Source organism: Arvicola amphibius, chromosome 4 (assembly GCF_903992535.2).
Source record: "Arvicola amphibius chromosome 4, mArvAmp1.2, whole genome shotgun sequence".
Lineage (NCBI taxonomy): Eukaryota > Metazoa > Chordata > Mammalia > Rodentia > Cricetidae > Arvicola > Arvicola amphibius.
In genome coordinates, this window is record NC_052050.1 from 145,219,375 (window position 1) to 145,240,876 (window position 21,502).

The 21,502-nt window shown below is 47.3% G+C and overlaps 1 protein-coding gene across 2 annotated transcripts in view; it reads left to right on the plus strand.

The window, feature by feature from the left end:
* The first annotated feature begins 1,014 nt into the window (after nt 1-1,014).
* Hgsnat (heparan-alpha-glucosaminide N-acetyltransferase) overlaps nt 1,015-21,502 on the plus strand; it is a 28,478-nt gene continuing 7,990 nt past the window's right edge. For both annotated transcript variants that reach the window (XM_038325727.1, XM_038325728.1), the window contains exons 1-11: nt 1,015-1,225; nt 4,717-4,832; nt 5,619-5,755; nt 6,146-6,267; nt 8,370-8,439; nt 12,019-12,088; nt 13,544-13,653; nt 15,900-15,976; nt 17,135-17,165; nt 19,578-19,738; nt 21,164-21,279. In XM_038325727.1, the coding sequence (XP_038181655.1) occupies nt 1,024-1,225; nt 4,717-4,832; nt 5,619-5,755; nt 6,146-6,267; nt 8,370-8,439; nt 12,019-12,088; nt 13,544-13,653; nt 15,900-15,976; nt 17,135-17,165; nt 19,578-19,738; nt 21,164-21,279 (1,212 nt within the window). In that variant the 5' untranslated portion in view covers nt 1,015-1,023. The remainder of the gene's footprint in view (nt 1,226-4,716; nt 4,833-5,618; nt 5,756-6,145; nt 6,268-8,369; nt 8,440-12,018; nt 12,089-13,543; nt 13,654-15,899; nt 15,977-17,134; nt 17,166-19,577; nt 19,739-21,163; nt 21,280-21,502) is intronic.

Genomic DNA, 21,502 nt, shown 5'->3' on the forward strand with positions numbered 1-21,502 from the left:
AGAGCTCTCAGCTTGGGGTCTGGAGCTCCTGGCCCTGCAAACCTGAATGCTCTCTATTTTTCCCGTGTCCAGGAGCTTCTCTGGCTCCTTAAAACTTTTTTTATTTTTATTTTTGTCGTCGTTTGTTTGTATAACAGCCCTGACCATCCTGGAACTCACTCTGTAGACCAGGCTAGCCTCGAACTCACAGAGATCCTCCCACCTCTGCCTCCCAAACGCTGAGATTAAAGGTGTGCGCCAACATGCCTGGCTAGAATGTGATTCTTTCTATGCAACTGCACGTTTGTTTATTTGCATAGCTGGATTTTTAAATGAGTCCATCTGAGAAATTAAATAAATGTAATTGCAAAGCTAAGCGCAGCCTGTTTCCCTTCATCTTATTTAAGACTCTCGAATGTGGCTGTGTGAAGAAGGGCTAAGCATTTCCTCTAGCTGCATAGTGTGATGGCCATTTGGACTGCTCATGCGATTTTGCTATTAGAAGCAATTGTGTTACAAATTGTGCCCGTCCTTTTTCACATGTGACGGTTTCGCTGGGAATACAGACAGCGGTGTGGATCTGGAGGGTCCTCATCCCTGCGCACCTTTAACGTCCACAGAAGACTGGCAGCAGCCTCTTCACCGTGCCAGAAACAGGAGACCTTTTAGGGGATGTAAACTTCCTTCTATGTAGTGAACGCCTAGAGTTTGTGGGTGTGAGAGGGAAGCTCTTCAGTCTTGTTCATTACACAGGTATCTTCTACATGGACAGGGGCACGTTAAAAGGCTAGAGTGTAAGAATTTAGAATGTCGGTCAGAAAAGTGGTGAGGGTGAATAAGTGGGGAAGCAAAGACCACTCTTCTGGATGTTCCTCTCCACTGGAAAACACTGCGCAAAGGGTAGAAAACAGTCAGGACGCACTCTGCGGCGCTAGGGATAGGTACACACTTTCCCACGGGGCGGGGCGGGGCTTAGGGAGGCAGGAGGCGGGGTCTGTGGCGGCGAAGCCCCGCCTTCCCGAACGGGACAGCGGCGGTGACGACATGGAGCGGGCGCTGACGGGCCGGTCGAGCTCGCGCAGGCGCCGGGCGAAGGAGCGCAGCTCGGCAGCGGGGACTGAGGAGCGCAGCTCCCCGAGGGAGGCGGCAGGCGGCATGGGCGCGGGCCCGGCGCTGGTCGCGCTGCTGCTGGCCGGCTCGGTGCTGAGCGCCACGCTGCTCGCCCCCGGCCGCCGGGCGGAGCCAGGTGAGCGGCCGCGCGGGCTGGGGGCAGCGGGGACCGTGCGTGGGCCTGCCCGGGACGTTCCCACGACCCCCGGGGCACAGGACATGAGCTAGGCGCCGGGTCCGCTCTGGGGTGGGCTGCAGTGCGGGCGTCGCGGGAGCTGTCACCCGGGAGCCCAGCCCGGCCTGGCTTCTCAGGTTCAATCGCGGGCGTCCCGATTGGGTGCTCAGTCCGGCTCCGAATTCACCAGGGGAATGGGGGGGGGGGGAGGAATTCTGGGAGTTCCCTCGACCCCAAGGTTCCAGGGTCCTGCACCACTGTTCCACAAACTCCTGTCGGAAGCTAGTTTGGCCAGGGACTGAGGCAGATGGATGGACAAACCCGCTTTGCGCATTGTATAAGATAGGGCCTATCATCCTGCATGGTGTGTCGCCTGCCTCTTCCCCACCATCCACCCCCTTTTCCGGCTCAGAACTTGGATGTGGCTTCTGTGTGAAACACACCCCTGCACCTTCCAAACTTTAAAAATACATTGAAGTAATGCAAAGAAGTACAAAGAAAGGTGTGAGAATTCAGGGTTTTAGGCTTGTTGGGAGGAGCGATTTTTAAAAAGTCATGCTGAGTTCGGAGTCTGGTCAGGGTGTTTGAACTTTTTGTTGCTGTTCTTTTTGAAGCTTCCCAGGCAATTCTGATGTTCGGCTAGGCCTGAGGGACTCTGAATAGTCCTGACTACTATAGTAACAATGTCAAGAGCTTTGCAAGTCTAGAATCCACAAGGGAAATCGAAGCACCACACAGGACGAAGAAATAGAAGTATAGTCGTTCCAACCACCAAGGGATGCTGAAATTATAGAGAAAAGATGAACCGGTGCACAGGGGATTACACTAAACTCGAAAAGGAAAATCGTCAAATATGGTGTGGAGAGATGTCTCCGGGTGAACTAACTGGCAGTTCTTCCAAACGACCCAGGTTCGATTCCCAACATCCATATGACAGCTCACAGCTATATATAACTCAAGTTCTAGGGGCTCTGATGCTGTTTTCTGGCCTCTTTGGGCACCAGGCACTAATGTGGTATATATACATGCATGCAGGCGAGGCATCCAAACGCACTTAAAAAATTATCAGGAAAAATGAAAAAAAAAAATACGACAAAGATAAAACAAGCAAGCAAACCCAAGGCTACCTGTGTTTAGGAGAGGGGTTAAATAAGTATTCCAGCCAATCACAGGTTAGGAAAACAGTCATGCAGCCAATCACAGGCTAAGAAAACAGCCATGCAGCCAATCACAGAATAAGAACACAGTCATAGCAAGCATTTGGAGGACATGTTCAAAGCTGTTTTCTATTTATCAGCTGGAAAGTGAGGGAGAAATCCAAAGGCCGATTGAGAACAGAGATGGCCGAGCAGATACACTTCCTCTGTGGTAATGCAGGCCTTAGGTGACTGACCTCCACTTAGACCTGCCTGCTAGCAGCTTGTGACCTTCAGCCAGTTGGTTGATTCTCTAGGTCTCACAGTGGTGCCCCAGCTCTTTGGGAGACTGAAGCAGAAGGATCCCTGAAGCCAACAGTTCAAGGCCAACCACAGCAATGCAGAGAAACCCCAACTGGGAGGGGGGAGGAGGACACTAATATATAAGACTTGGGATGTGGCACATAATGAGAAAGTCACTGCCAGCCCCACTAAATAGGACTGGAATTTCACAGTACTTTTGAGATTGTATTAAAATCTTCGAAAGACTATTTTGGAGGGGAAACCTCACTCATGAAAGTTCATTCTCTGGGGGTACTTTGTTTAAAAAATAACATACAAGGCTGACAGAATGTCTCAGCACTAAAGTGTGTTGTCAAACCCAACTGCTTGAGTCCGGTCCCTGAAGCCTACATGATGATGGGGAGAAGCCACTCCAGTCCCTAAATGATTAGCATCTTTGTGCCATCCTAATGATGTCATCTAGCAAGCCGTGACCTGGACCCCTTGTTGAATGCGAAAGCAGAGAGCTTCCGCCCTTCAGTTGTCTCCTACACTTGTGACTCCTTCAGATCTGGAGATTCAGAGTTCCCCCACTAGAATGAGGAGGTACAAGAGGCCTAAAATATTTTTTTTTTTTTTTTTTGGTTTTTCGAGACAGGGTTTCTCTGCGGCTTTAGAGCCTGACCTGGAGCTAGCTCTTGTAGACCAGGCTGGCCTTGAACTCAGAGATCCGCCCGCCTCTGCCTCCCGAGTGCTGGGATTAAAGGCGTGCACCACCACCGCCCGGCTGAGGCCTAAAATAAGAGGCAGAACGGCCCAGGAGCCTAGCCCACCTGCTTATGCGAGTTGGGAGGGAGGGCTGCAGGCTGCATTTACCTGTTTCTTTTACTGCTCCTGTCAGTGTAAGTAGGATTTTGTTACATTATTGGGGTCCCAAGAACATAGGCCTGGCAGCTGCCCTTGGCTTTGCTTGGCCTTGGGTTGGAGGCTGAATGAGTGGCAACAGCTCACAGTTGCTAAGTGCAGATAGGTGTAGTAGCACTTGGGGCCGGTCTTCTCATCAGAGTTTTGCTTCTGGGAGAGCTGGATGATGTCTCCATGTAGGTGCAGTGCAGGCTGGACTGTTTCTAGACGGTGTAGCCCAAGAGCATGAGGTCACACTCCGGCTGTCGTTGCTGTGTATCGAGACCTGGTGGTCAGGTTGGGCGCCCTGATTGGATCTTGGCCATGATATTCTCAGTGAGGTCACTGGGCTGGACATTGAGGCTGATGGCCTTGCCTGTCATTGTTTTCATACACATCTGTATCCTGGTGTCTCCTCATGTAATGTTTATATGTATGGGTGTCTTGTCGGCATGGATGTCTCTGCACCATGTGCATGCCTGGTACTTGCAGAGGCCAGAAGAGGGTGTCAGATCTCCTGAAACTGTAGTTACAAATGGTTGTGAGTTGCCCTATGGGTGCTGGAAGTCCAACTTGGTGTCCTCTGGAAGAGCAGCTAGTGCTCTTAACGGCTGAGCCATCTCTCCAGCCTTTAATGTCTCTTGTTACCTCCTCGGAGAGGTAGAGCTGCAGTCTGCATTTGCAACAAGTTGCGGAGGCTGAGCTCATAACTAAAGTGGTAAAGTCTAGACGTGGGAATAATAGACCCTTGGTTCAGATCAGTGATTTCATTGGAAAGCTGTGGCCCTGGGCAGGGGCAAAAGGTGTGAGCTTTGCTCTTCTGCAAAACAGAAAAGAGCCTAGCTCATGACCTCTGTATTATTCAGTGAGTGTTACCTCCTCAGACAGTCCTTACACCCTGGATGTGAATGGTGCTGATGGGACCTCAGTTGTAGCTGAGCCATCTGTGCAAAGGGCCTCTGCGTGTGGCATTGCACACAACAGGTCACGGGGCCCTGGGCTGAAGACCGCACATGCTCCAGCCTGTAGGTATTTGTGAAGTACTAACGCTGTGCTCTTTTGTGTCTCCCTTTGGTGCTCTGGGTTTTTTGGTTCTTTTGTTTTGTAACTTTTCTTTCTGATCTTTATCAGATGGAGAAGAGAAGAGGCCTGTGGAGCTGAAGATGGATCAGGCTCTGCTTCTCATCCACAATGAACTGTCGGGAACAAGCCTAACGGTGTACTGGAAATCTGAGTCCTGTTACCAAGTGTGTATCATCTGCATCCTCTCCATTCGCTTGGGGCCTTATGTGGTACACCCTTCCAGTGTTCTGATGTCTAAGCCCTTTTCTTGTTCCCTTCAGATTTACAGGCAAGGAAACAAAAATAGTTTATAGTAAAGAACTAGGTGGAATATGACCAAGGGAGAATGTTTGGCAGTGATTGGTGTACTCTGCTGCCGACACCACCACTGGCTAAGACGTTTCTTATCCAGTAATTTCGCTTTTGGAAATTTACATTAAGGAAAGAATTTAAAGGAGTAAAAACCTCGTGGGTAGATATTTTAAAACAATAAATTTATATGACCAAAATGTAAGGCTACAGTAGAAAATCCTGGAAGACATAAATACCCACAGTTCTTATAGTTGGTGACAGGTGTAGTAAATAGAAGTATGTAAAATAGGATCCTGTAAATTGGTTAAATAATATTGAAACAATAGAATGCAAGATTTAAAGTAGGCTGTGAAAAGATTACCTATAAATAAAGATGGTTCAATTCCATCATGGCAGTCATTGTTTTAATATAAAATGGGCAAATTTTTAATGCATTACTGCAATTTAAGCTTTTTAAAGTACAAGGAAGAGTTAGGCTTTTTCTCTTGGATATCGTGTCCCCCCAACCACTGAGAGACTTTGAAGACCCCGAACAGATGAGAGGTGTAGTTTATGGGAAGGCTCCTGCCTAACAGCTCAGGGCCCTGCCGAGTAACAGTGGCTCCTAGTCTGAGAATGAGAACACCCTGACACTGTGCCTGCTGGCTTTGTCTCCACAGTGCACCTTCCAGCCTCTGGCGAACGTCTCTCACAGTGGCAAACCTGCGAAGCCAAGCATTGCGGCCATCTCCGTGAGCACCCAGCATGGGTCCATCCTACAAGTTAATTACACCCAGGGAGAGACTGAAGCTTGCAGGTCCGTGCCTGCTCATTGTGGTCCAATTTGAGTCTGCTTTTCCTTTTTTTTTCCCTGCATGGTTTTGCTTTTCTTCTCTTTAAAATATTTTTTTTAATCTTCCTGAATTTATGTCATTCCTTACTGATGGTGTTAGCAGAGTCTAGCTCAAGTGGTTCTCAACCTTCCTAACACAGTTCCTCATGTTGTGGTGACCCCCGACCATAAAACTATTATGTTTCTACTTCATAACTGTAATTTTGCTGCTGTTATGAGTTGTTTATCAATGTCTGATATGTGGGATACTGATATTCAACCCCACAGGGTCTTGACCCATGGGCTGAGAACCACTGGCCTAGCTCCTTGTTTCCACGTGTAACCATTGGCCTTCATTTTGCCTGCTCTTTTTAGGCTGGAATACAAATTTGGAGAATTTGGAAACTATTCCCTTTTGGTCCAGAATGCTTCCCCTGGCGCCAGTGAAGTCGCCTGTGACCTAGTTGTCAACGAGAACCCAGTCGACAGTAACCTTCGTACGTATATACCTCTTTGTTGTTTTTTTCTAAGTTTGTATTTTCAAAGTTTTTGGTCTCCTTGCATCTGACACTTCATGACACCGTCATCCATTTAAAACATGGATTATGTATTACCGCTACCATTCATTTGGTGCTGGGGATTAGAATAAGGACCTCACCCATGCTAAAGCATGTATTCTATACCTCCAATCCCAGTTTGGTGGCTTTGCTATGTCATAGATACATATGAAGAAAATTATGTGGTATAGCTCCGTATTTTGATATCACTGGGTTTAAACACACATGGAAAGAAACTAGAAATAGGGCAGTTAACTTTCTGTTTGGGGGGTTAGGGCATACACAGTGTTTCCTGGGAGCCTTGACACTGACAGCTCCTGAGGTCCCCTCACAGTAAGGGACATCCTTCATTTTCTCACAGCTCCATGGCAGAGCATCTGTCACCCTGAGCCCTCTCTGGTATTACTGTGTGTGATACTCTTTAAAGAACAACCGGGGACCTTCAGTGTCATTAGTAAGTTCTGTTCACAGAGAGCTAAGAGTGACGTTATCTCAAAAGAATGCAGAGCCCTTACCAAGGGAGCAGTGCAGGCAGCCCACGGAGTTAAAAGAGTAACGAGGCCCAGCAAGATGGCTCAGCAGTTAAAGCCCTTGCCACCAAGTCCCTGGATCTCATGTGGTAAGAGAGGCCAGACTCCTGCAAGCTGGCCTCTGACCTCCGCACATGCACATGTGCAGCACACGTATGTACACACCAAAATTAAATGTAAACACAGTTAAAACGTAATCAATGTCACTGACTAAAAACTAACGTGTAGAAAGTATAAAAACTGCAGGGTTATTATGAAACAAAGAAGAGAAAAATAAGAATAATGCTTAAGTTGCCTTTGGAGTAACAGGAGCCCTTAATATGGACGGTAACTTAAAGTTGTTCGTCCAGGGCCTTTGAGATGGCTCAGCAGCAGGTAACGGTGCTTGTGGCTGAGCCTGGACCTGGAAGCCACTGTGTACTGTGACGCCAGAGAGACAGGCTCTTGCCAGCCTAGCGTGTCTCTGTCACACCGTCAGCTGCAGGTGCCTCCTCAGTCTGTGTGTGTGTCATGTGGTCAGTTACAGGCGGTGCCTCCTTAGTATGAAAGAGTTGTTGGTAGCTTTGCATGACACTGTGAAGAAGTTTTAGGTTTACAGAAACGTTACAGAAAGTTTCTGAACACCCATTATCTAGCTGTGTGTATGTCCTTAACCTGTATAACCACACTATAATTGCCCTGTGTATAATTATTGGGGCCAGTAACTTAACATTTACACAGCCCCGATCTATACACATTTAAACGTCTCAAGTTGTCTTTTTTTTTTTAACATACATTTGTTTATTTATTCTGTTGTTGGCTCCACAGTCCACATGCTGTGGAGTCAAAGACAACTTTGGGGCTTTTGTTCTCTTCTCTACCCCGGGGGTCCTGGGGTTGGAACTCGGGTTGCAGGCTTGGTGGCAAGGGCATTTATTGCTGAGCCATTTCCCCTGGTGTCGCTGCTGTCACTCAGGAGCTAGTCTGGGATCCCACGTTGCATTTAGTTGTCAAAACTGCCTTGTCAGTGTCCTCTTGGCCTTCCTTTGTCTTTCATGACCTTGATGGTTTTGAGAACTGGCTGTTTGGTAGACTGACCTGTTGTCTGGTACGACAGGAGACACCCAGGGTCACCAGACCTACTGCAGGACCCATGTCTTATGAATATAGGGATGATATGAACAAGGAGAAGGGACTCAATAGATGAAACCTCGCAATACCGTTTTTGTTTTGCTGAAGATAGAACCCAAGTGCTTGAAAAATGCAAGGTCAGTGCTCCACCACTGAGCTGCGTCCCCAGCTCCGAGGGAGACGGTCTTTTGATACTAGTGATCAATCATCCGGGAACTGAGTGATGGATGCTTTGTGAGCGTGTCATGCAATGCTCCTGCATGCTTCGTTCTTAATTGTTTATACAACATTTAGCATAGGAGTGTGAGCTTTGCTCATATTGCTTCCAGCTGTCACTGACAGGGTAATGGGATGCCCCGACAGCTTTGATACTTATGATTAATGTTTTTTTTTCTTTTATAGCTGTGAGCATCGCTTTCCTCGTTGGTCTAGCACTCATCATCGGGACATCTTTCCTGAGGTTCTTACTGAGGTAAGTTGTTGAGGAGAAGACGCCTGGGAAACAAAGACCCAGAAATAATGGACCCAGAAAGGGTAATTTGGCCCTCCGTTGGCCGCTCTTCCACCTCAGGACAGTCACCAAAAGCAGACACAACATAGATGATCGTTACTCTCTGTTTAGCGAGTGTTTGCGCATCTGCCATGTCTGTCCCAGTCCTGGGCATGCGAGCAGACTGTAATGTAGCCTCTGACCGTAGGGCAATGCTCACGAAGGTGCAAACGGGTCTTTGCCTTTATTCTCCCAACGTGGCTGAAGATGGCGATGTTTGAGAAACGTTTACTTCCTGAAGAATCTCCCGGATTGAGTTTTAGAAGGGTGCCACGCTGGTTCTCTTCTTCTCCACCTCTCCACTGCATCTTCCTCTGCTTCCCATTAGCTCAGGAGTCTGGGGGCCAAAGTGCCCCGCAAGGGCAGCATGTCGCTCAGGACCTCAGTGTGGATTCCTTTTCCTATGGGTAGAAGCATCTGATTGGAGAGGGCATTTTGACCTTCTCTGCCTGGTTAACAGTGATCCTGGCGAGTGAACCAGTAAACAAGACAAGAAAAACAAAGCAAACTAGGTAAACCAAACAGGCTGGTTTAATCAACTTGAAGATTTATTTTTCTTTTAGAAAGTAATGTGTATGTGTTTGTATGTGTGTGTCTCTCTATATGTCTGTCCATGTGTGTCTGTCTATGTTTGTCTCTCTCTCTGTGTGTGTGTGTGTGTGTGTGTGTGTGTGTGAGAGAGAGAGAGAGAGAGAGAGAGAGAGAGAGAGAGAGAGACCACAGAGGTCAGAGGGGTGTGTGTGTGTGTGTGTGTCCCCGTTCGTCCATCTGTCCATGTCCACAGAGACCAGAGGCATTGGATCCCCTGGAGCTGGAGTCAAGGTAGTTGTGAGCACCCCAGTGTAGGTGCTGGGACCCAAACCCAGGTCTTCTTTAAGAACAATATACATTCTTTATTGCCAAGCCGTCTCTGGCCTTTAATCAGCTGTAAAGGAAAGTTCTTTCATGTTTTAAAGGGGGAAGAACGATGGTCATGTGACACTCACATGTGACCCCAGCAGTCGGAAGGTGGAGGGAGGGGGATTTAGAGTTTGGGTTCAGAGCCAGCCTTGGCTCCATAGTGGAACTGGTCTAGGAAGGAAGGACAGACAGCAGGAAGAGAGACTGTATTCTCACATGTTCATCCCTTAGGGTCTTGGGTCTCCTGAAGGACCACAGACTTCATTAGGAAGCTGTGCTCTGTAATGAGTATTTCTCTGTGCTGTCAGCTCCCAAATAATGACATGGAGACTTCTTACTAATTATGAAAGCTTGGCCTGTTGCGTGGGCTTGTTCCTAACTAGCTCTTATAACTTAAATTAGTCCATTTGTATTCATCTACGTTCTATCTCCTGGTATTATCTCTTTTCCATCTTGTACCTCCTGCTTCCCCTCTGTGTCTCCTGGTGTCTCCTGCCCCTGAATTCTTTCTCCTCTTCCTTTCTCTCCCTGGAAATCCCACCTATACCTCCTGCCTAGCTGTTGGCCGATCAGCTCAATTGGAAGTTTGAAAATATAACCTTAGTTTGGCTGCCTTGAGGGAGCTTATATATTCTGACCTAACTTTGTGAGCTTTTGAAATCGTTTCATCCCATGTCTCGGAAACCTGACCTTATATTGGTAAGAGTCACTTGCTGCTTAGGCGTGACTGTTTGACGCAGCAGCTTCCCGGGAAGAAAGTAGAAGCCTTGCGGTTTCATTTCTTTGGAGTCAGGTATTGCTTGTCAGTCTCTGGTGAGATGGACATGCTGTTCTACTGTAGCCGTGTGCTCTCTCTTGGTGCTCTGCGTGCGACTGGCTCTGTCCCTTCGCGCCATCGTAACAGAGCTGGAATGAGGCTTTTGCAGGGAGGAGCCGTTCATCTTGCCATCTTGGCCCTGTGTAATTAGACTAATCTTTACCTCTCCTGCAGAGGGGTGAGCTCAGTGCTCTGGCGGAGGGGAGCTAAAGGCCACCCCTTTCTCTGTGTAAGTTAAGGACGTTTTACAGGCCAAGAATGATGTCCCCCTTCTCTTGGAGAAGAAACTTTTAAGTGTTTCAGCCTCTCTGCTTTGGCACTTCCTTGAATGTGCCTGTGTTAATGCTTCACACAACAGTGGTGCGGGCGGGGCCGTGTGGACCAGAAATGGTCCTGGTTTGTAAGAGGTGTTCCAAGTGGAAGCATGGGCTATGTGGATTTTATGCGGGGCTGGTTTGAACATTTGAAGTTTGAAGAACATCTACAAGCCGGGCAGACTGAGCTGGCTGTGTGAGGATAGCAAGGAACATTGCTGTCACTTCAATTGTACTGATGGGAAAGGCTGCATGATGGCACTTGCCACTGCCTGATGACATGACCCAACCCAGTTTCACATGGAAGGAGAGAACCAACTCCAGCAAGCTGACCTCTGACCTCCACACAGGGCACATGCACATCTCCCCCACATCATAAATAAACCCAAGAAAGCAGATTAGACTACGATAATATTGTGATTGTGTTTAGAGACAGAACAGTGTTTCCCTTTTACAGAGACCTCAGTGTTTATGGATCAGGTGGTTTCATGCCCCGGCTTTCTTTACAGTACGGAAAGGCAGTGAGTCAGGAGGGAAAGTTAGGGGAAGTAAGATTGCCCACGTGTGGATATTTGAAGCTCAGTGACTCACTGTGTTTATCAAAGCATATGGTGGCTTTGTTTGAAAGCAAACTGAGGTATAACTTTTGGGTTTTTTGGTTTTTCAAGACAGGGTTTCTCAGTGTATCCCTGGCTGTCCAGGACATCTCTCTGTGTAGTCTGGCCTGGCCTTGAGCAGAGATCCACCCTTTTCTGCCTCCCAAATGCTGGGATTAAAGGCGTGCAACACTATGCCTGGCAAGAAATTCTGTTAAAAAAACAAGTGTGTTTATGTGTGTGTGGCCGGCATACACATGTGGAGGTCAGAGAATGTCTCTCGGGAATCAGTTCTTTCCTACCTTATGGGTTCCTGGGATCAAACTCAGGTTGTCAGCCTTGGTGGCAAACATCTTTATTTAGTGAGCTGTCTTGTGAGCTGGAGATCTTTGCAAAGATTTATACCCAAGTAGAGATCTCATCTTAAAGAAAATCAATGAATGTACTTACTCTTTTGTCAACCATGTAGATGAGTTTAATTTGTAAATTAGGTCAACCATACAGATAAAAGAATTGCCAATGCTGTCTCCAGCTTACTCAGTGTGTGTTTGTGTGTTACAATCACACGAAGGGTGCTTTTTATATGTGCCCACTATTTCTTAGGTGTTCTTTTAAGTCATTCCTAATTGCGTGGTCATGGTTGTTGCCATGTGCTCTTCTGATTTTCATGGCAGTAAGAAGCCTTGTGTCATGAGATTTTCACGGCTCTTTGAGTCACCGCCGTTGCTCTTACTGACAAGGCGACCGCAGACTCTACTCTGTGTTATGTCATTTCTAAAAGAACTTTGATGATGTTTAATCCAGTAGCTAGTCATTTTGAAAATATTACCATTCAAGAAAGAAAACTAATGGGGGCTTTTTTTTTTAAATACAGTTTGGAAGACTTCAGTAATTGCATTTCTAAGGCAATAACTTCTCGAGAAACTGACCGCCTCATCAATTCTGTGAGTTATTTGAGTTTGCATGTGTTGTCTGGGAGGTATTCTGGATATGAATTTATAATTTCCCTTTTAGTAGGTATCATTGTCCCGCTTAATGCATTTCAGTTATATTGTGGAAAATCAGACTATGTTCTGAATGTTTTCTCTGTGTGTGTGCTACACAGACTACATATAGCAACATTCCTGGCCAGGACCTGGATTCCTCCTGTCTGCTGGGACTATCAGTGCAGGCCGCATTCCCTGCATGCTTGCTTGCTTACATGCTTCCTTTCTTTCCTTTCTCTCTCCCTCTCTCTCTCCTTCCCTCTCTCTCTGTCTCTCTGTCTGTCTCTGTCTCTCTGTCTCTGTCTCTGTCTCTCTCTCTCTCTCTCTTTCTCTCTCTTTCTCTGTGTGTGTGTCTCTCTGTCTCTGTCTCTGTCTGTCTCTCTCCTCTCTCTCTCTTTCTTGGAGACAGGATCACATATAGCTTAAGCTGACCTCTAACTTACTGTGTAGGATATAGCTAAGCATAGCCTTGAACTCCTGATCCCCCTCTTGTCCACCTCCCGAGGGCTGAGATTGCAGGCTTACCTCATCTTGTTGGTGATGGGGCAGGGAACCAGATACGCTAGGCAAGCGCCTTTCCGGCTGGGACAGTCCTCTCACATCTATTTTTGTATTTTATTTTATTGCTTATTTATTAACGTATGTGTATGAGAGAGACACACGGTGTGAGTGTGTGCATGCATTGCTGTGGCCTGCGTGTAGAGCTCAGAAGACAACCTGTGGGAGTAGATTGTCTCCTTCCGCTGTGGGCTCTGTTATGAGGCCTGTGCAGCAGGCACTTCAAACGTGGCCTTCCTACTAGCCCCCAACTTGTCCTTAATAAAGAGCAGCCTTGTCCTCATCTTCTATGGAGGTCCTGTACCCTCTCCCCTCTCTTTCTCAGTGAGGGTGGAAGTCTGGGCTGCCTTACGATGTCCAGCTTTTCACTCAGCAGCCAGCCCTGTTTGAAAATAAATGAGCCAAAACATCAGTATTAAATGTGTGAATGTTGATGGCCATCGTAATGACCAAATATGATGTTATGTTTGGACTAATGAATTTTCAGGAGCGCATTTATTTCCATATCGGTTCTGGACTAACTAAGAACCAGTTCACACCTGATTTTTTTGGTGGAGGGGCCTGAACACATGGCTGTCACATGGTAGGCGAGCGCTCTGCCACTGAGTTACACCCTCAGCCCCAGACCCATTTCTTTATGACACTGTCAACACGACCACCAGCAAACTCCACAAAGGGCATAAACAAGCAGATAAAGTGGAGAATAAAACCTCAGAATGCGATCTTTACAAAACCAAATTATTGTCCCAAAGTTATCCTTACATTTCCACTCTGATTTCTGTGCTGGAATACCAAATAATGAAGTCTATTCCTGAGCCTTGTTAAGTACCATCTCTTTCTCTGTTTGTTTGGAAGGAGCTAGGATCCCCAAGCAGAGCAGACCCCCTCAGTGATGACTGTCAACCAGAAACACGACGTATGCCTGCCCTGCCTTACCGTCTCCGATGTGTGGACACATTCAGGGGGTAAGTGGGGCTCATAACGTGGTGGGTACGGACGGGTCTATGTCAGATTTTTGTAGTTACACACAAGCCCATTTTTAGCTTAAGGTATTTTACGTGTTTACTGGTGTAGTGTTGCATTCAGCACCCAGGAGGCTGAGGCAAAAGGACTGCTGAAAATTCAAAGCCAGCCTGGAATAGCTAATCAGACCTTTTATCAAAAAGACAAAAAAATAAATATAATGTCTGCATCCTCTCTGCTTGGACTTGTCATGATGAGGTTCGGAGTATGGGCAAACCACTTGCTTAGCTTGTGCTTGGCTCAGAGGTCATTCCCCAGCACCACAGAAAGCAAACAAGAAAAGTGAAACTAAAGTCAGAGTCACGAGGTGGAGAGAGAAGAGAGGAGGAAACAGCCAGAACCAGTTTCCGCCAGTTTCTGCTAATATGTTCAGTGTCTGGGCAAGGGGCCTCTGTTCAGGCCACACTGCCAGCTCAGAAGGCATGGCAGCCCATGGCTACGCCTCTGCCAGCAGACCCACGGTCCTGTGCCAAACTCTGACAGAGTCCATAACTGTGAAGCCAGAAGTAAAATACACAATGTCAGTTCTTCATTTCTTCCATCTGAGAATGCCTGACTTCCACTGATGAGCCTGCATCTCCTTCTCAGCCTCTGGAGTCCTGAGGACCCCGTTAGATAGCTGGGTCCTGGGTTTGGATAAGCTGCCCCTATTCACACGCTTGGAGCCAGAAGTGTTTCAGAGTTCAGCGGGTTGGAATATTAACATTGAGAAATCTTGTGGCTGGGACCCGGGCCCAAGCACGGATTTAGTTTTCTTTCCCTTACCTCACATGCGTGACCTGAGAATGAGTTTAGACAGGATTTTATTGTGCCTGTAGGTTGTTTGTTGTTTTGTGTCTTTTCTCTTGGGGGGCTGAGTGAGGCATTCTGGGATTTATGGCAGGCTCCTCTCAGGAGGGCAAACGCTGCCTCACCGCCAGCCAGCACCTGCATTTCCACTATGAGATAACCTGACAGCAGTGTGGCATTTCCCACCTGTGGCATCACGGACACATCTGGTATTAGCGAATTCCAGGCTTCGGATGAAATAATCCCAGAGGACAGGATTGATGACAGCCATGTCGTTCCCTGGGCCATCGCAGCTCCAGTTCATCTTGTTTGAACTCTTAGTAAAACTACAAAATGTGCTTCCCGGACGGAGAAATAGAGCCACTGAGTTAAATAACCTTCTCAACCACTGAGTTGCTAGGTGGGAGAGGTAGGCGTGTGTCCTAGGCAGTTGGGTCACGAGGCACAGGCGGTTAGTCTCTCAGCATGCCAGCTTGTCCCTTCGCAGGACAGCACCAAAGGACAGCCTTCCAGAGTCTAGCTGAGCGTATTCTTTTTCTTTCCGTCTGTTGCCATTGACACTTGGAGATAAGAGGTTCATAGGTGGCCATAAACTAGCACTGAGTGCCTAGGATAAGCAAGACTCAAGTTTTAGACCCTTAGTTTTCTAAGTCCCAGGCGTCTGTGTCTTCTACGACAGTCAGCCTGAGATAACCAAAATAATTTTTAAAAAGTTGCATTCCTGGAAACATTGTTACTTTGTTTTCAGATCAGAAAATTCAGTAGCATAAGCAGGGTGTGGTGGCCCATACCTTTGATCCCAGCACTCAGGAGACACAGACAGGCAAACCTCTTTGAGTTCGAGGCTAGCCTGGTCTACAAAGCGAGTTTCAGGACAGCCAGGGTTGTTACACAGAAAGACTCTGTCTCAAAAAAAAAAAAAACTAATTTAAAGAAATTCAGTAGCATATTATGAAGTTTTCTTTATAGCACGCTCGCATGCGTGCGTGCGTGCGTGCGTGCGTGCGCGCGCGCGTGTGTGTGTGTGTGTGTGTGTGTGTGTGTGTTAGCTGGGGATTCCCATCATTGTGCATCCATGAAGGTGAGAGGCCATTTACAGGAGTGAATCCTCCCCTTCTACCATGGGGGGCTGTGGTCTTTAGGTCTGTAGTGTCTTTACCAGCTGAGCCATATGGTCAGCCCAAGTGTAAATTTCTCTTGAGATACTGCGTTAGAAATATTGGCAGCCAAGCATCCTCATGTGGCCCCTCATAGTGATCACCAGATGATCGTGTCTTAACTTGTCTACTTGTGCCGTGAGCTGCTCTGTAGAGTCACATTATCATGTGACACCCCTTGTCTGAAAGCATCTGTCCTTCCGGGGTTGTGTTAACACCGCCCCCCTTTGTTTACCTTATAGGCTAGCCCTCATCCTCATGGTCTTCGTCAACTACGGCGGAGGAAAGTATTGGTACTTCAAGCATTCCAGCTGGAATGGTGAGTTACTGGTCCCCCAGCCTGACCCCCAGAGAGACCGGAGGATGACACAGCACTACCTGTGGGCTGTCCACCAGGGCCCTCCTACCCTAGCTTACTCAGGGGCCCATGAGTGGAGCTAGAGAGATTCTCTATAAGGAAGCAGAGACTGGATTTTTCTGCTGTGAGACAACGGGTCTCCACAGGAAGTATAAAAGACTTGGTTCTACACCATCATTGTAGGGCTACTGTGTTTTTGGGGACTCTGCCTTCTAAGACTTACATCTTTCTTGGAGTGCCACTTACGAAGACCAGTCTGAGTGGCCCTTGATAATAGCTATAAACCTGGGTGTGTAGTTGCTGGAACCAGGAGAATGATGGACTACCTGATTGTTACAGACATGGACTCTTGAGAGCTTTTAGTTGTCTTTATTTTGGCCAGACAGAATATTTTTATTTTGTAAAAATAAATATTTTTTTACAATATAATTCTAAAATATAATTACAGAATAATTTTTATTCTGTAAAAGTCCGGAGAAGCCTCTAGAAGAGAGTTCATTGTGTTTGACCACTGGCGCGCAGGTTCCATGGATGGATGGTAGAGTCTGCAGCTGATGCAGCTCGACACTCAGACCTGCAGTGGCCTCTGGACTGTGGTCAAGTGTAAGACAAGATTCATGTGTCTGCAAAGCAGCTCCGCAGGTAAAGGTGCTGGCTGCCAACCTGCGCTCAATCCACAGTGTGGAGAGAGACTCCTGTACGCTGTCCTCTGACCTCTACACTTGCCTCCCCATCCTTACATAATAAAGTTAACAGAAGAATGTAGAACAAGAGCCCCCTCTCCCGTTCATACCTAGGACCAGCTTATCTCCTGTGTGACTGAATGGTTTCATTATGTTCCCTGTTGCACATTCTGCTGGGAGACAGGCAGTGGACACTGTCTCCTAGTGGAGGCAGAGAATAGGTTTTGACTAGTACTGCTGCATAGACTTGTCCACAGACTCCTAGTGTGAGTGGTTTACAGGGAACCCTCCCAGCCCTGGGTCCAGGGCCTTATGTGGCTCCTGGCTGTCTGTTGCACTTCCTGTGTAAAAATGCAGTGCATACAAATTTTGGAACTGGGGGGTATTTATATCCTAGCGTCCTCCTTCTTACGTTTGTTCTCACGTCATTTTGCAGGACTGACTGTGGCCGACCTCGTCTTCCCCTGGTGAGCTGACAATCTATTGTGAGGGTTATGTACATTAGTGATTGACACCAGTCACCCATGACGCCTTGCTGATAATGACAGAAAGAGAGAACAGCACTTCCCCTTGGAGTCATTAACCACAACCTCTACCTCCCGTTCCATCATCTTCCATCTCCTTGTCTGTCTGTTGCTTGAGTCTGAATCTGTGCCTGCTGGAAGCCTCTGTCTGTCCCTGTGCCTGTCTGTGGGTGCTGTGTGTGTCTCCCTAACAAAGGTCTCCACTCTGCGTTTGTCGAACAGCACAGAGAGCACCAATGGGGAGGGGAGGGGACACTCTACAGAACTCTTTAGTAGAGGTCTACAAGGGATGGCGTCACTGGCTCCAGCTGATCCCAGCTGATCCAGACAGTAAGCACCATTGTTTATCAATCACTGTCCATAACTGGTTGCTTTCAACCTTTATGGCAGATTGTAGGAAGTTGCTCCCAACCTCTGTATTCGCTGCTTTCGGCTAATGATACACATACGTTCTCTGGGCCAGAGGCGTGGAAGAGTTGATCATTTAAGATTACAGCTGTGCATTGCCTTGGGCTGTAAGGTTGATACCATGGGAAATCCAGAGCAAGTGAGGTTGGCTGTCATACTGTTCTAAAGGTAGAGTAAATGGACAGGCTGAGTTCACGGTAGGACGGCAGTCATACTTCATAAGGAGTCATAAGTCATACTTCAGGCTGTATCGTAACCTGGCTGTGAGGGTGTAACAGATATTTTATAATATTGCCTCGCTACTGCCTGTCATCAGCTCTTCCACAGATGGTCTCCTGCCCTTTGCCTTTGAAAGGCTGGAGCCCTGTCTGTGACCAGTTCTGGGTCGTGAGCCTGCGCTTGTGAAGCCCTAGCATAAGTTATGTTACTGGGCAGTTTGCATATCGTGTTTCTGCATGTGCACATGAAAGGTGTTTGACATTGTGTATTCGCATGGGGCTGGAGAGTTAAACTGAGACCTTGTGTGCGCTAAGCGTGTGCTCTACCACCACGCCGTAGTCTCAGCCCCAGAGATGAATGCTTTCATCTTGTTAGAACAGACATCTTCTACTTGATGCTGGACTCCTACCTTAAGTTCTGAATTTACGGGCAGGTTCTATTAATCTCCTAAATATGTGTAAATCACATTTCTTAAAAATAGGTGCAGTAAACCGGTATCTGTGAATATGAATGAATAGATAGCAGGAAATGATAGTTCTAACTTAAAACCTAATTTAGTAATAGAGTAGAAAAGTTTTCCCCAGTGGATTCCTGGTCCTGTCGAGGTGTATTTCCTGTATGATGTGCTTACCCCATGCTCTGAGGAACTCTAGTGCTCCGTCACCGGAGACAGTTCCGGGGGAACGGTTCACATGTTGGGACTCTGGCATTTTATGACTACCATAGACTCAAGGCCTGGGGAGAAATGAATGTTTGGTGTTTTGAGAGGATTTGGATAGAGCGAGTATTGTTTGCCTGAGATGTGGTGATAACCTCAGCATACTCTCTGCGCTGCTCCATTACTGCTCTGTGAGACAGCTCCATCCTGGAAGGAAAGCCAGGGGCTCTGGGAGGCAGCCAGAGCAAGCCACCTTCCCCTAACCCTGAGCCAGTAACTAGGAAGAATATCCTGCCATTTTGTATTGACTACTTTTTTCCTCAATGGGACAGAATACCTCACGGGAGCAACTTAGAGGAAGAAGTTACTTTATCTCACAGTTGTGTGGCAATGGGAGCAAGGCAGCTTGCTCACACTTGACAGCAAAACAGGAAGCAGAGTCTTGTGGTAGGAACAGGGGCTGCTCCAGCCCTCCAGCTCCGCCCCGCAGCCCTGTGCTGACCAAGTAAGCCTGGTGTCCAGAAGATCCCGTGATCTCTAAAACACCACCAGATGGCGACCAACTGAACATGTGAGCCTGTGGGCATCTCAAATTCAATGTTTTTGGTTTTTTTTTTTTTTTTTTTAAAGGAGACTTTACGTGTTTAAAGAAAGGAAAGGGAAATCTGTGTGACTCCTACCAAATGGATACAGAGAGAGGGAGAGAGAGAGAGAGAAGTCTTTCTTTCAGGAGAAGGAATGAGTCTCTAAAAGACTCTAATGTTTTGTTTCTGAAGGACTTGGACCGTGTGTTAACGCAAGCCCCTTGGGGTCAGTGTTGATAGCTCTCCTCTCTGATAAATGCTTGCGGGGTTGTCCGTGGAAATCCCACTTATTAGCCAGCTTTCCTCCTCCAGTAGGACTTGGAGATGTTCTGTCACAATTCCCTCCAGCAGGGCTGTGCTCACCCCTCCGGTATGATGAGGCTATGGGTAGCATGTCACCCTTCCTATAAGATATGAAGGGTGCATGTGTAAAAATTGGAAATGGCTACCTACCAACAGCCTTTTTTTTTTTTTTTTTTTTTGTAGGTTTGTATTTATTATGGGATCTTCAATTTTCTTGTCAATGACTTCTGTCCTACAACGAGGATGTTCAAAATTCAGACTGCTGGGGAAAATCGCATGGAGAAGCTTCCTGCTAATCTGTATAGGAATTATCGTTGTCAACCCCAATTATTGCCTTGGTCCATGTAAGTATCTCTGCCCCTTTGTTTATATAGACTCAGGTTGCACTACGGAAAAGATTTACACACACACACACACACACACACACACACACAAACACACACTCTTCAACATTTGTAATCAAACCCAGGCCCTTTGCACATGCTAGGCAAGCTTTTTGCCACTGAGTCCCACGTGTTATAAGCTAATGTAATCCTTTCGCCCGGATCCCTCCCGAAGGACTAACTGTTAGAAGAGTGTGTACGGCTTGTATACACTGAGCACTGTTACACTTAGAGTGTGTACCGCTTGTATACGCTAAGCACTATTACACTTAGAGTGTGTACCACTTGTATACGCTGAGCACTATTACACTTAGAGTATGTACCGCTTGTATACGCTGAGCACTATTACACTTAGAGTATGTACCACTTGTATACACTGAGCACTGTTACACTTAGCTTGGAAATTTAGTCATGGGCAGCAGCTCTGTGACTCCGGTTCCTGTTATATAAAGAAAAAGTCGGGCTGAGTGGGGCTGAAGTGTTGTTCTGGGTCATGTATTCAGGGACAGAAGAGCAAACGGCCAGTCACACTTTGTTCCATGAACTGTTGGTGTTTCTGTTAGTTTGAGAATCCAGCTGTGCTACTGGGAAAGGGAGTCTTGTCATTGCTTCTATGACACCAGATGGTGAAGACAGGATGTAAACCCCTTGCTTTGTACCAGATGCACATGGAGAAGGCAGCAGTTACTGTTGGGGACTTGCCTTGCCTCTGGCAAAGGGGAACAGATACTCATACATCAGCCAAATCCAGCCCCCAGGCAGTAAGGTAACTTCTTCTTTACTGGAAGCCTGGGAATTTAGAGCAGTGGTTCTCAACCTTCCCAGTGCTGAGACCCCTTAATACAAATGAGAATTACCTCATTGCCACTTCATAGCTGTCACTTTGCTACTGCTGTGGATCATGTGTGAACATCTGTGCTCTCTGATGGTCTTAGTGACCCCTGTGAGAGGGTTGATCGACCCCAGGTTGAGAACCGCTGGCTTAGAGAACTCATTTTGGTGGACTCCATGTGAGGTTCTTCACAACCTCGGACCCTGTAGGGTTTGCTCTCGGTTCTTTCCCCAGAATGTAGCCCGAAACCTATAGGTTGTACCGGAGGAACAGTGGTTTGGCTTTGGTCTGTGTGTTTAGTGACATGAGGGTTATATTCATATTCCTGATAGGTAAGGGCTGGGAGCTGGATTCAGTGCCATAGGGAGTCCCTGCTTTATCCCCCTACAGAGTGCAGATGGCCGGCCGTTTGTTTACAGAGGACAGCGTTCCTCAGTCCGTGTGCATTTATGAGCTATGATAATTCACCTACAAGTAATATAGATGTGTCTCCCCTGCTATCTTGGGGTAAGACGTGTTGTGCTAGGTTAGCCTTTGGCTTGTGTCTTTGGCAGTGTCTTGGGATACGGTGCGGATCCCTGGTGTCCTGCAGCGGTTGGGAGTGACGTACTTTGCGGTTGCTGTGTTAGAGCTCATCTTCTCGAAGCCTGTCCCTGACAGTTGTACCTTGGTGAGAACCTTGTGTGTGTGGTGGTGGTGGGGGGGAGCCTTAGGGGTCATTTATCAGGTGCTGTTCACCTTTTTTGAGTAAGGGTCTCTTATTGGCCTGGAACTCCCTGGGTAGGCTTGGCTGCTTGGCCAGTGAGCCCTAGGCATCCCTCCTTTAAATGGGTTCCTGGGGTGGAACCACGGTCCCCTACTGACCTACCTGCTCTCTCACCCCCCAAAATCAT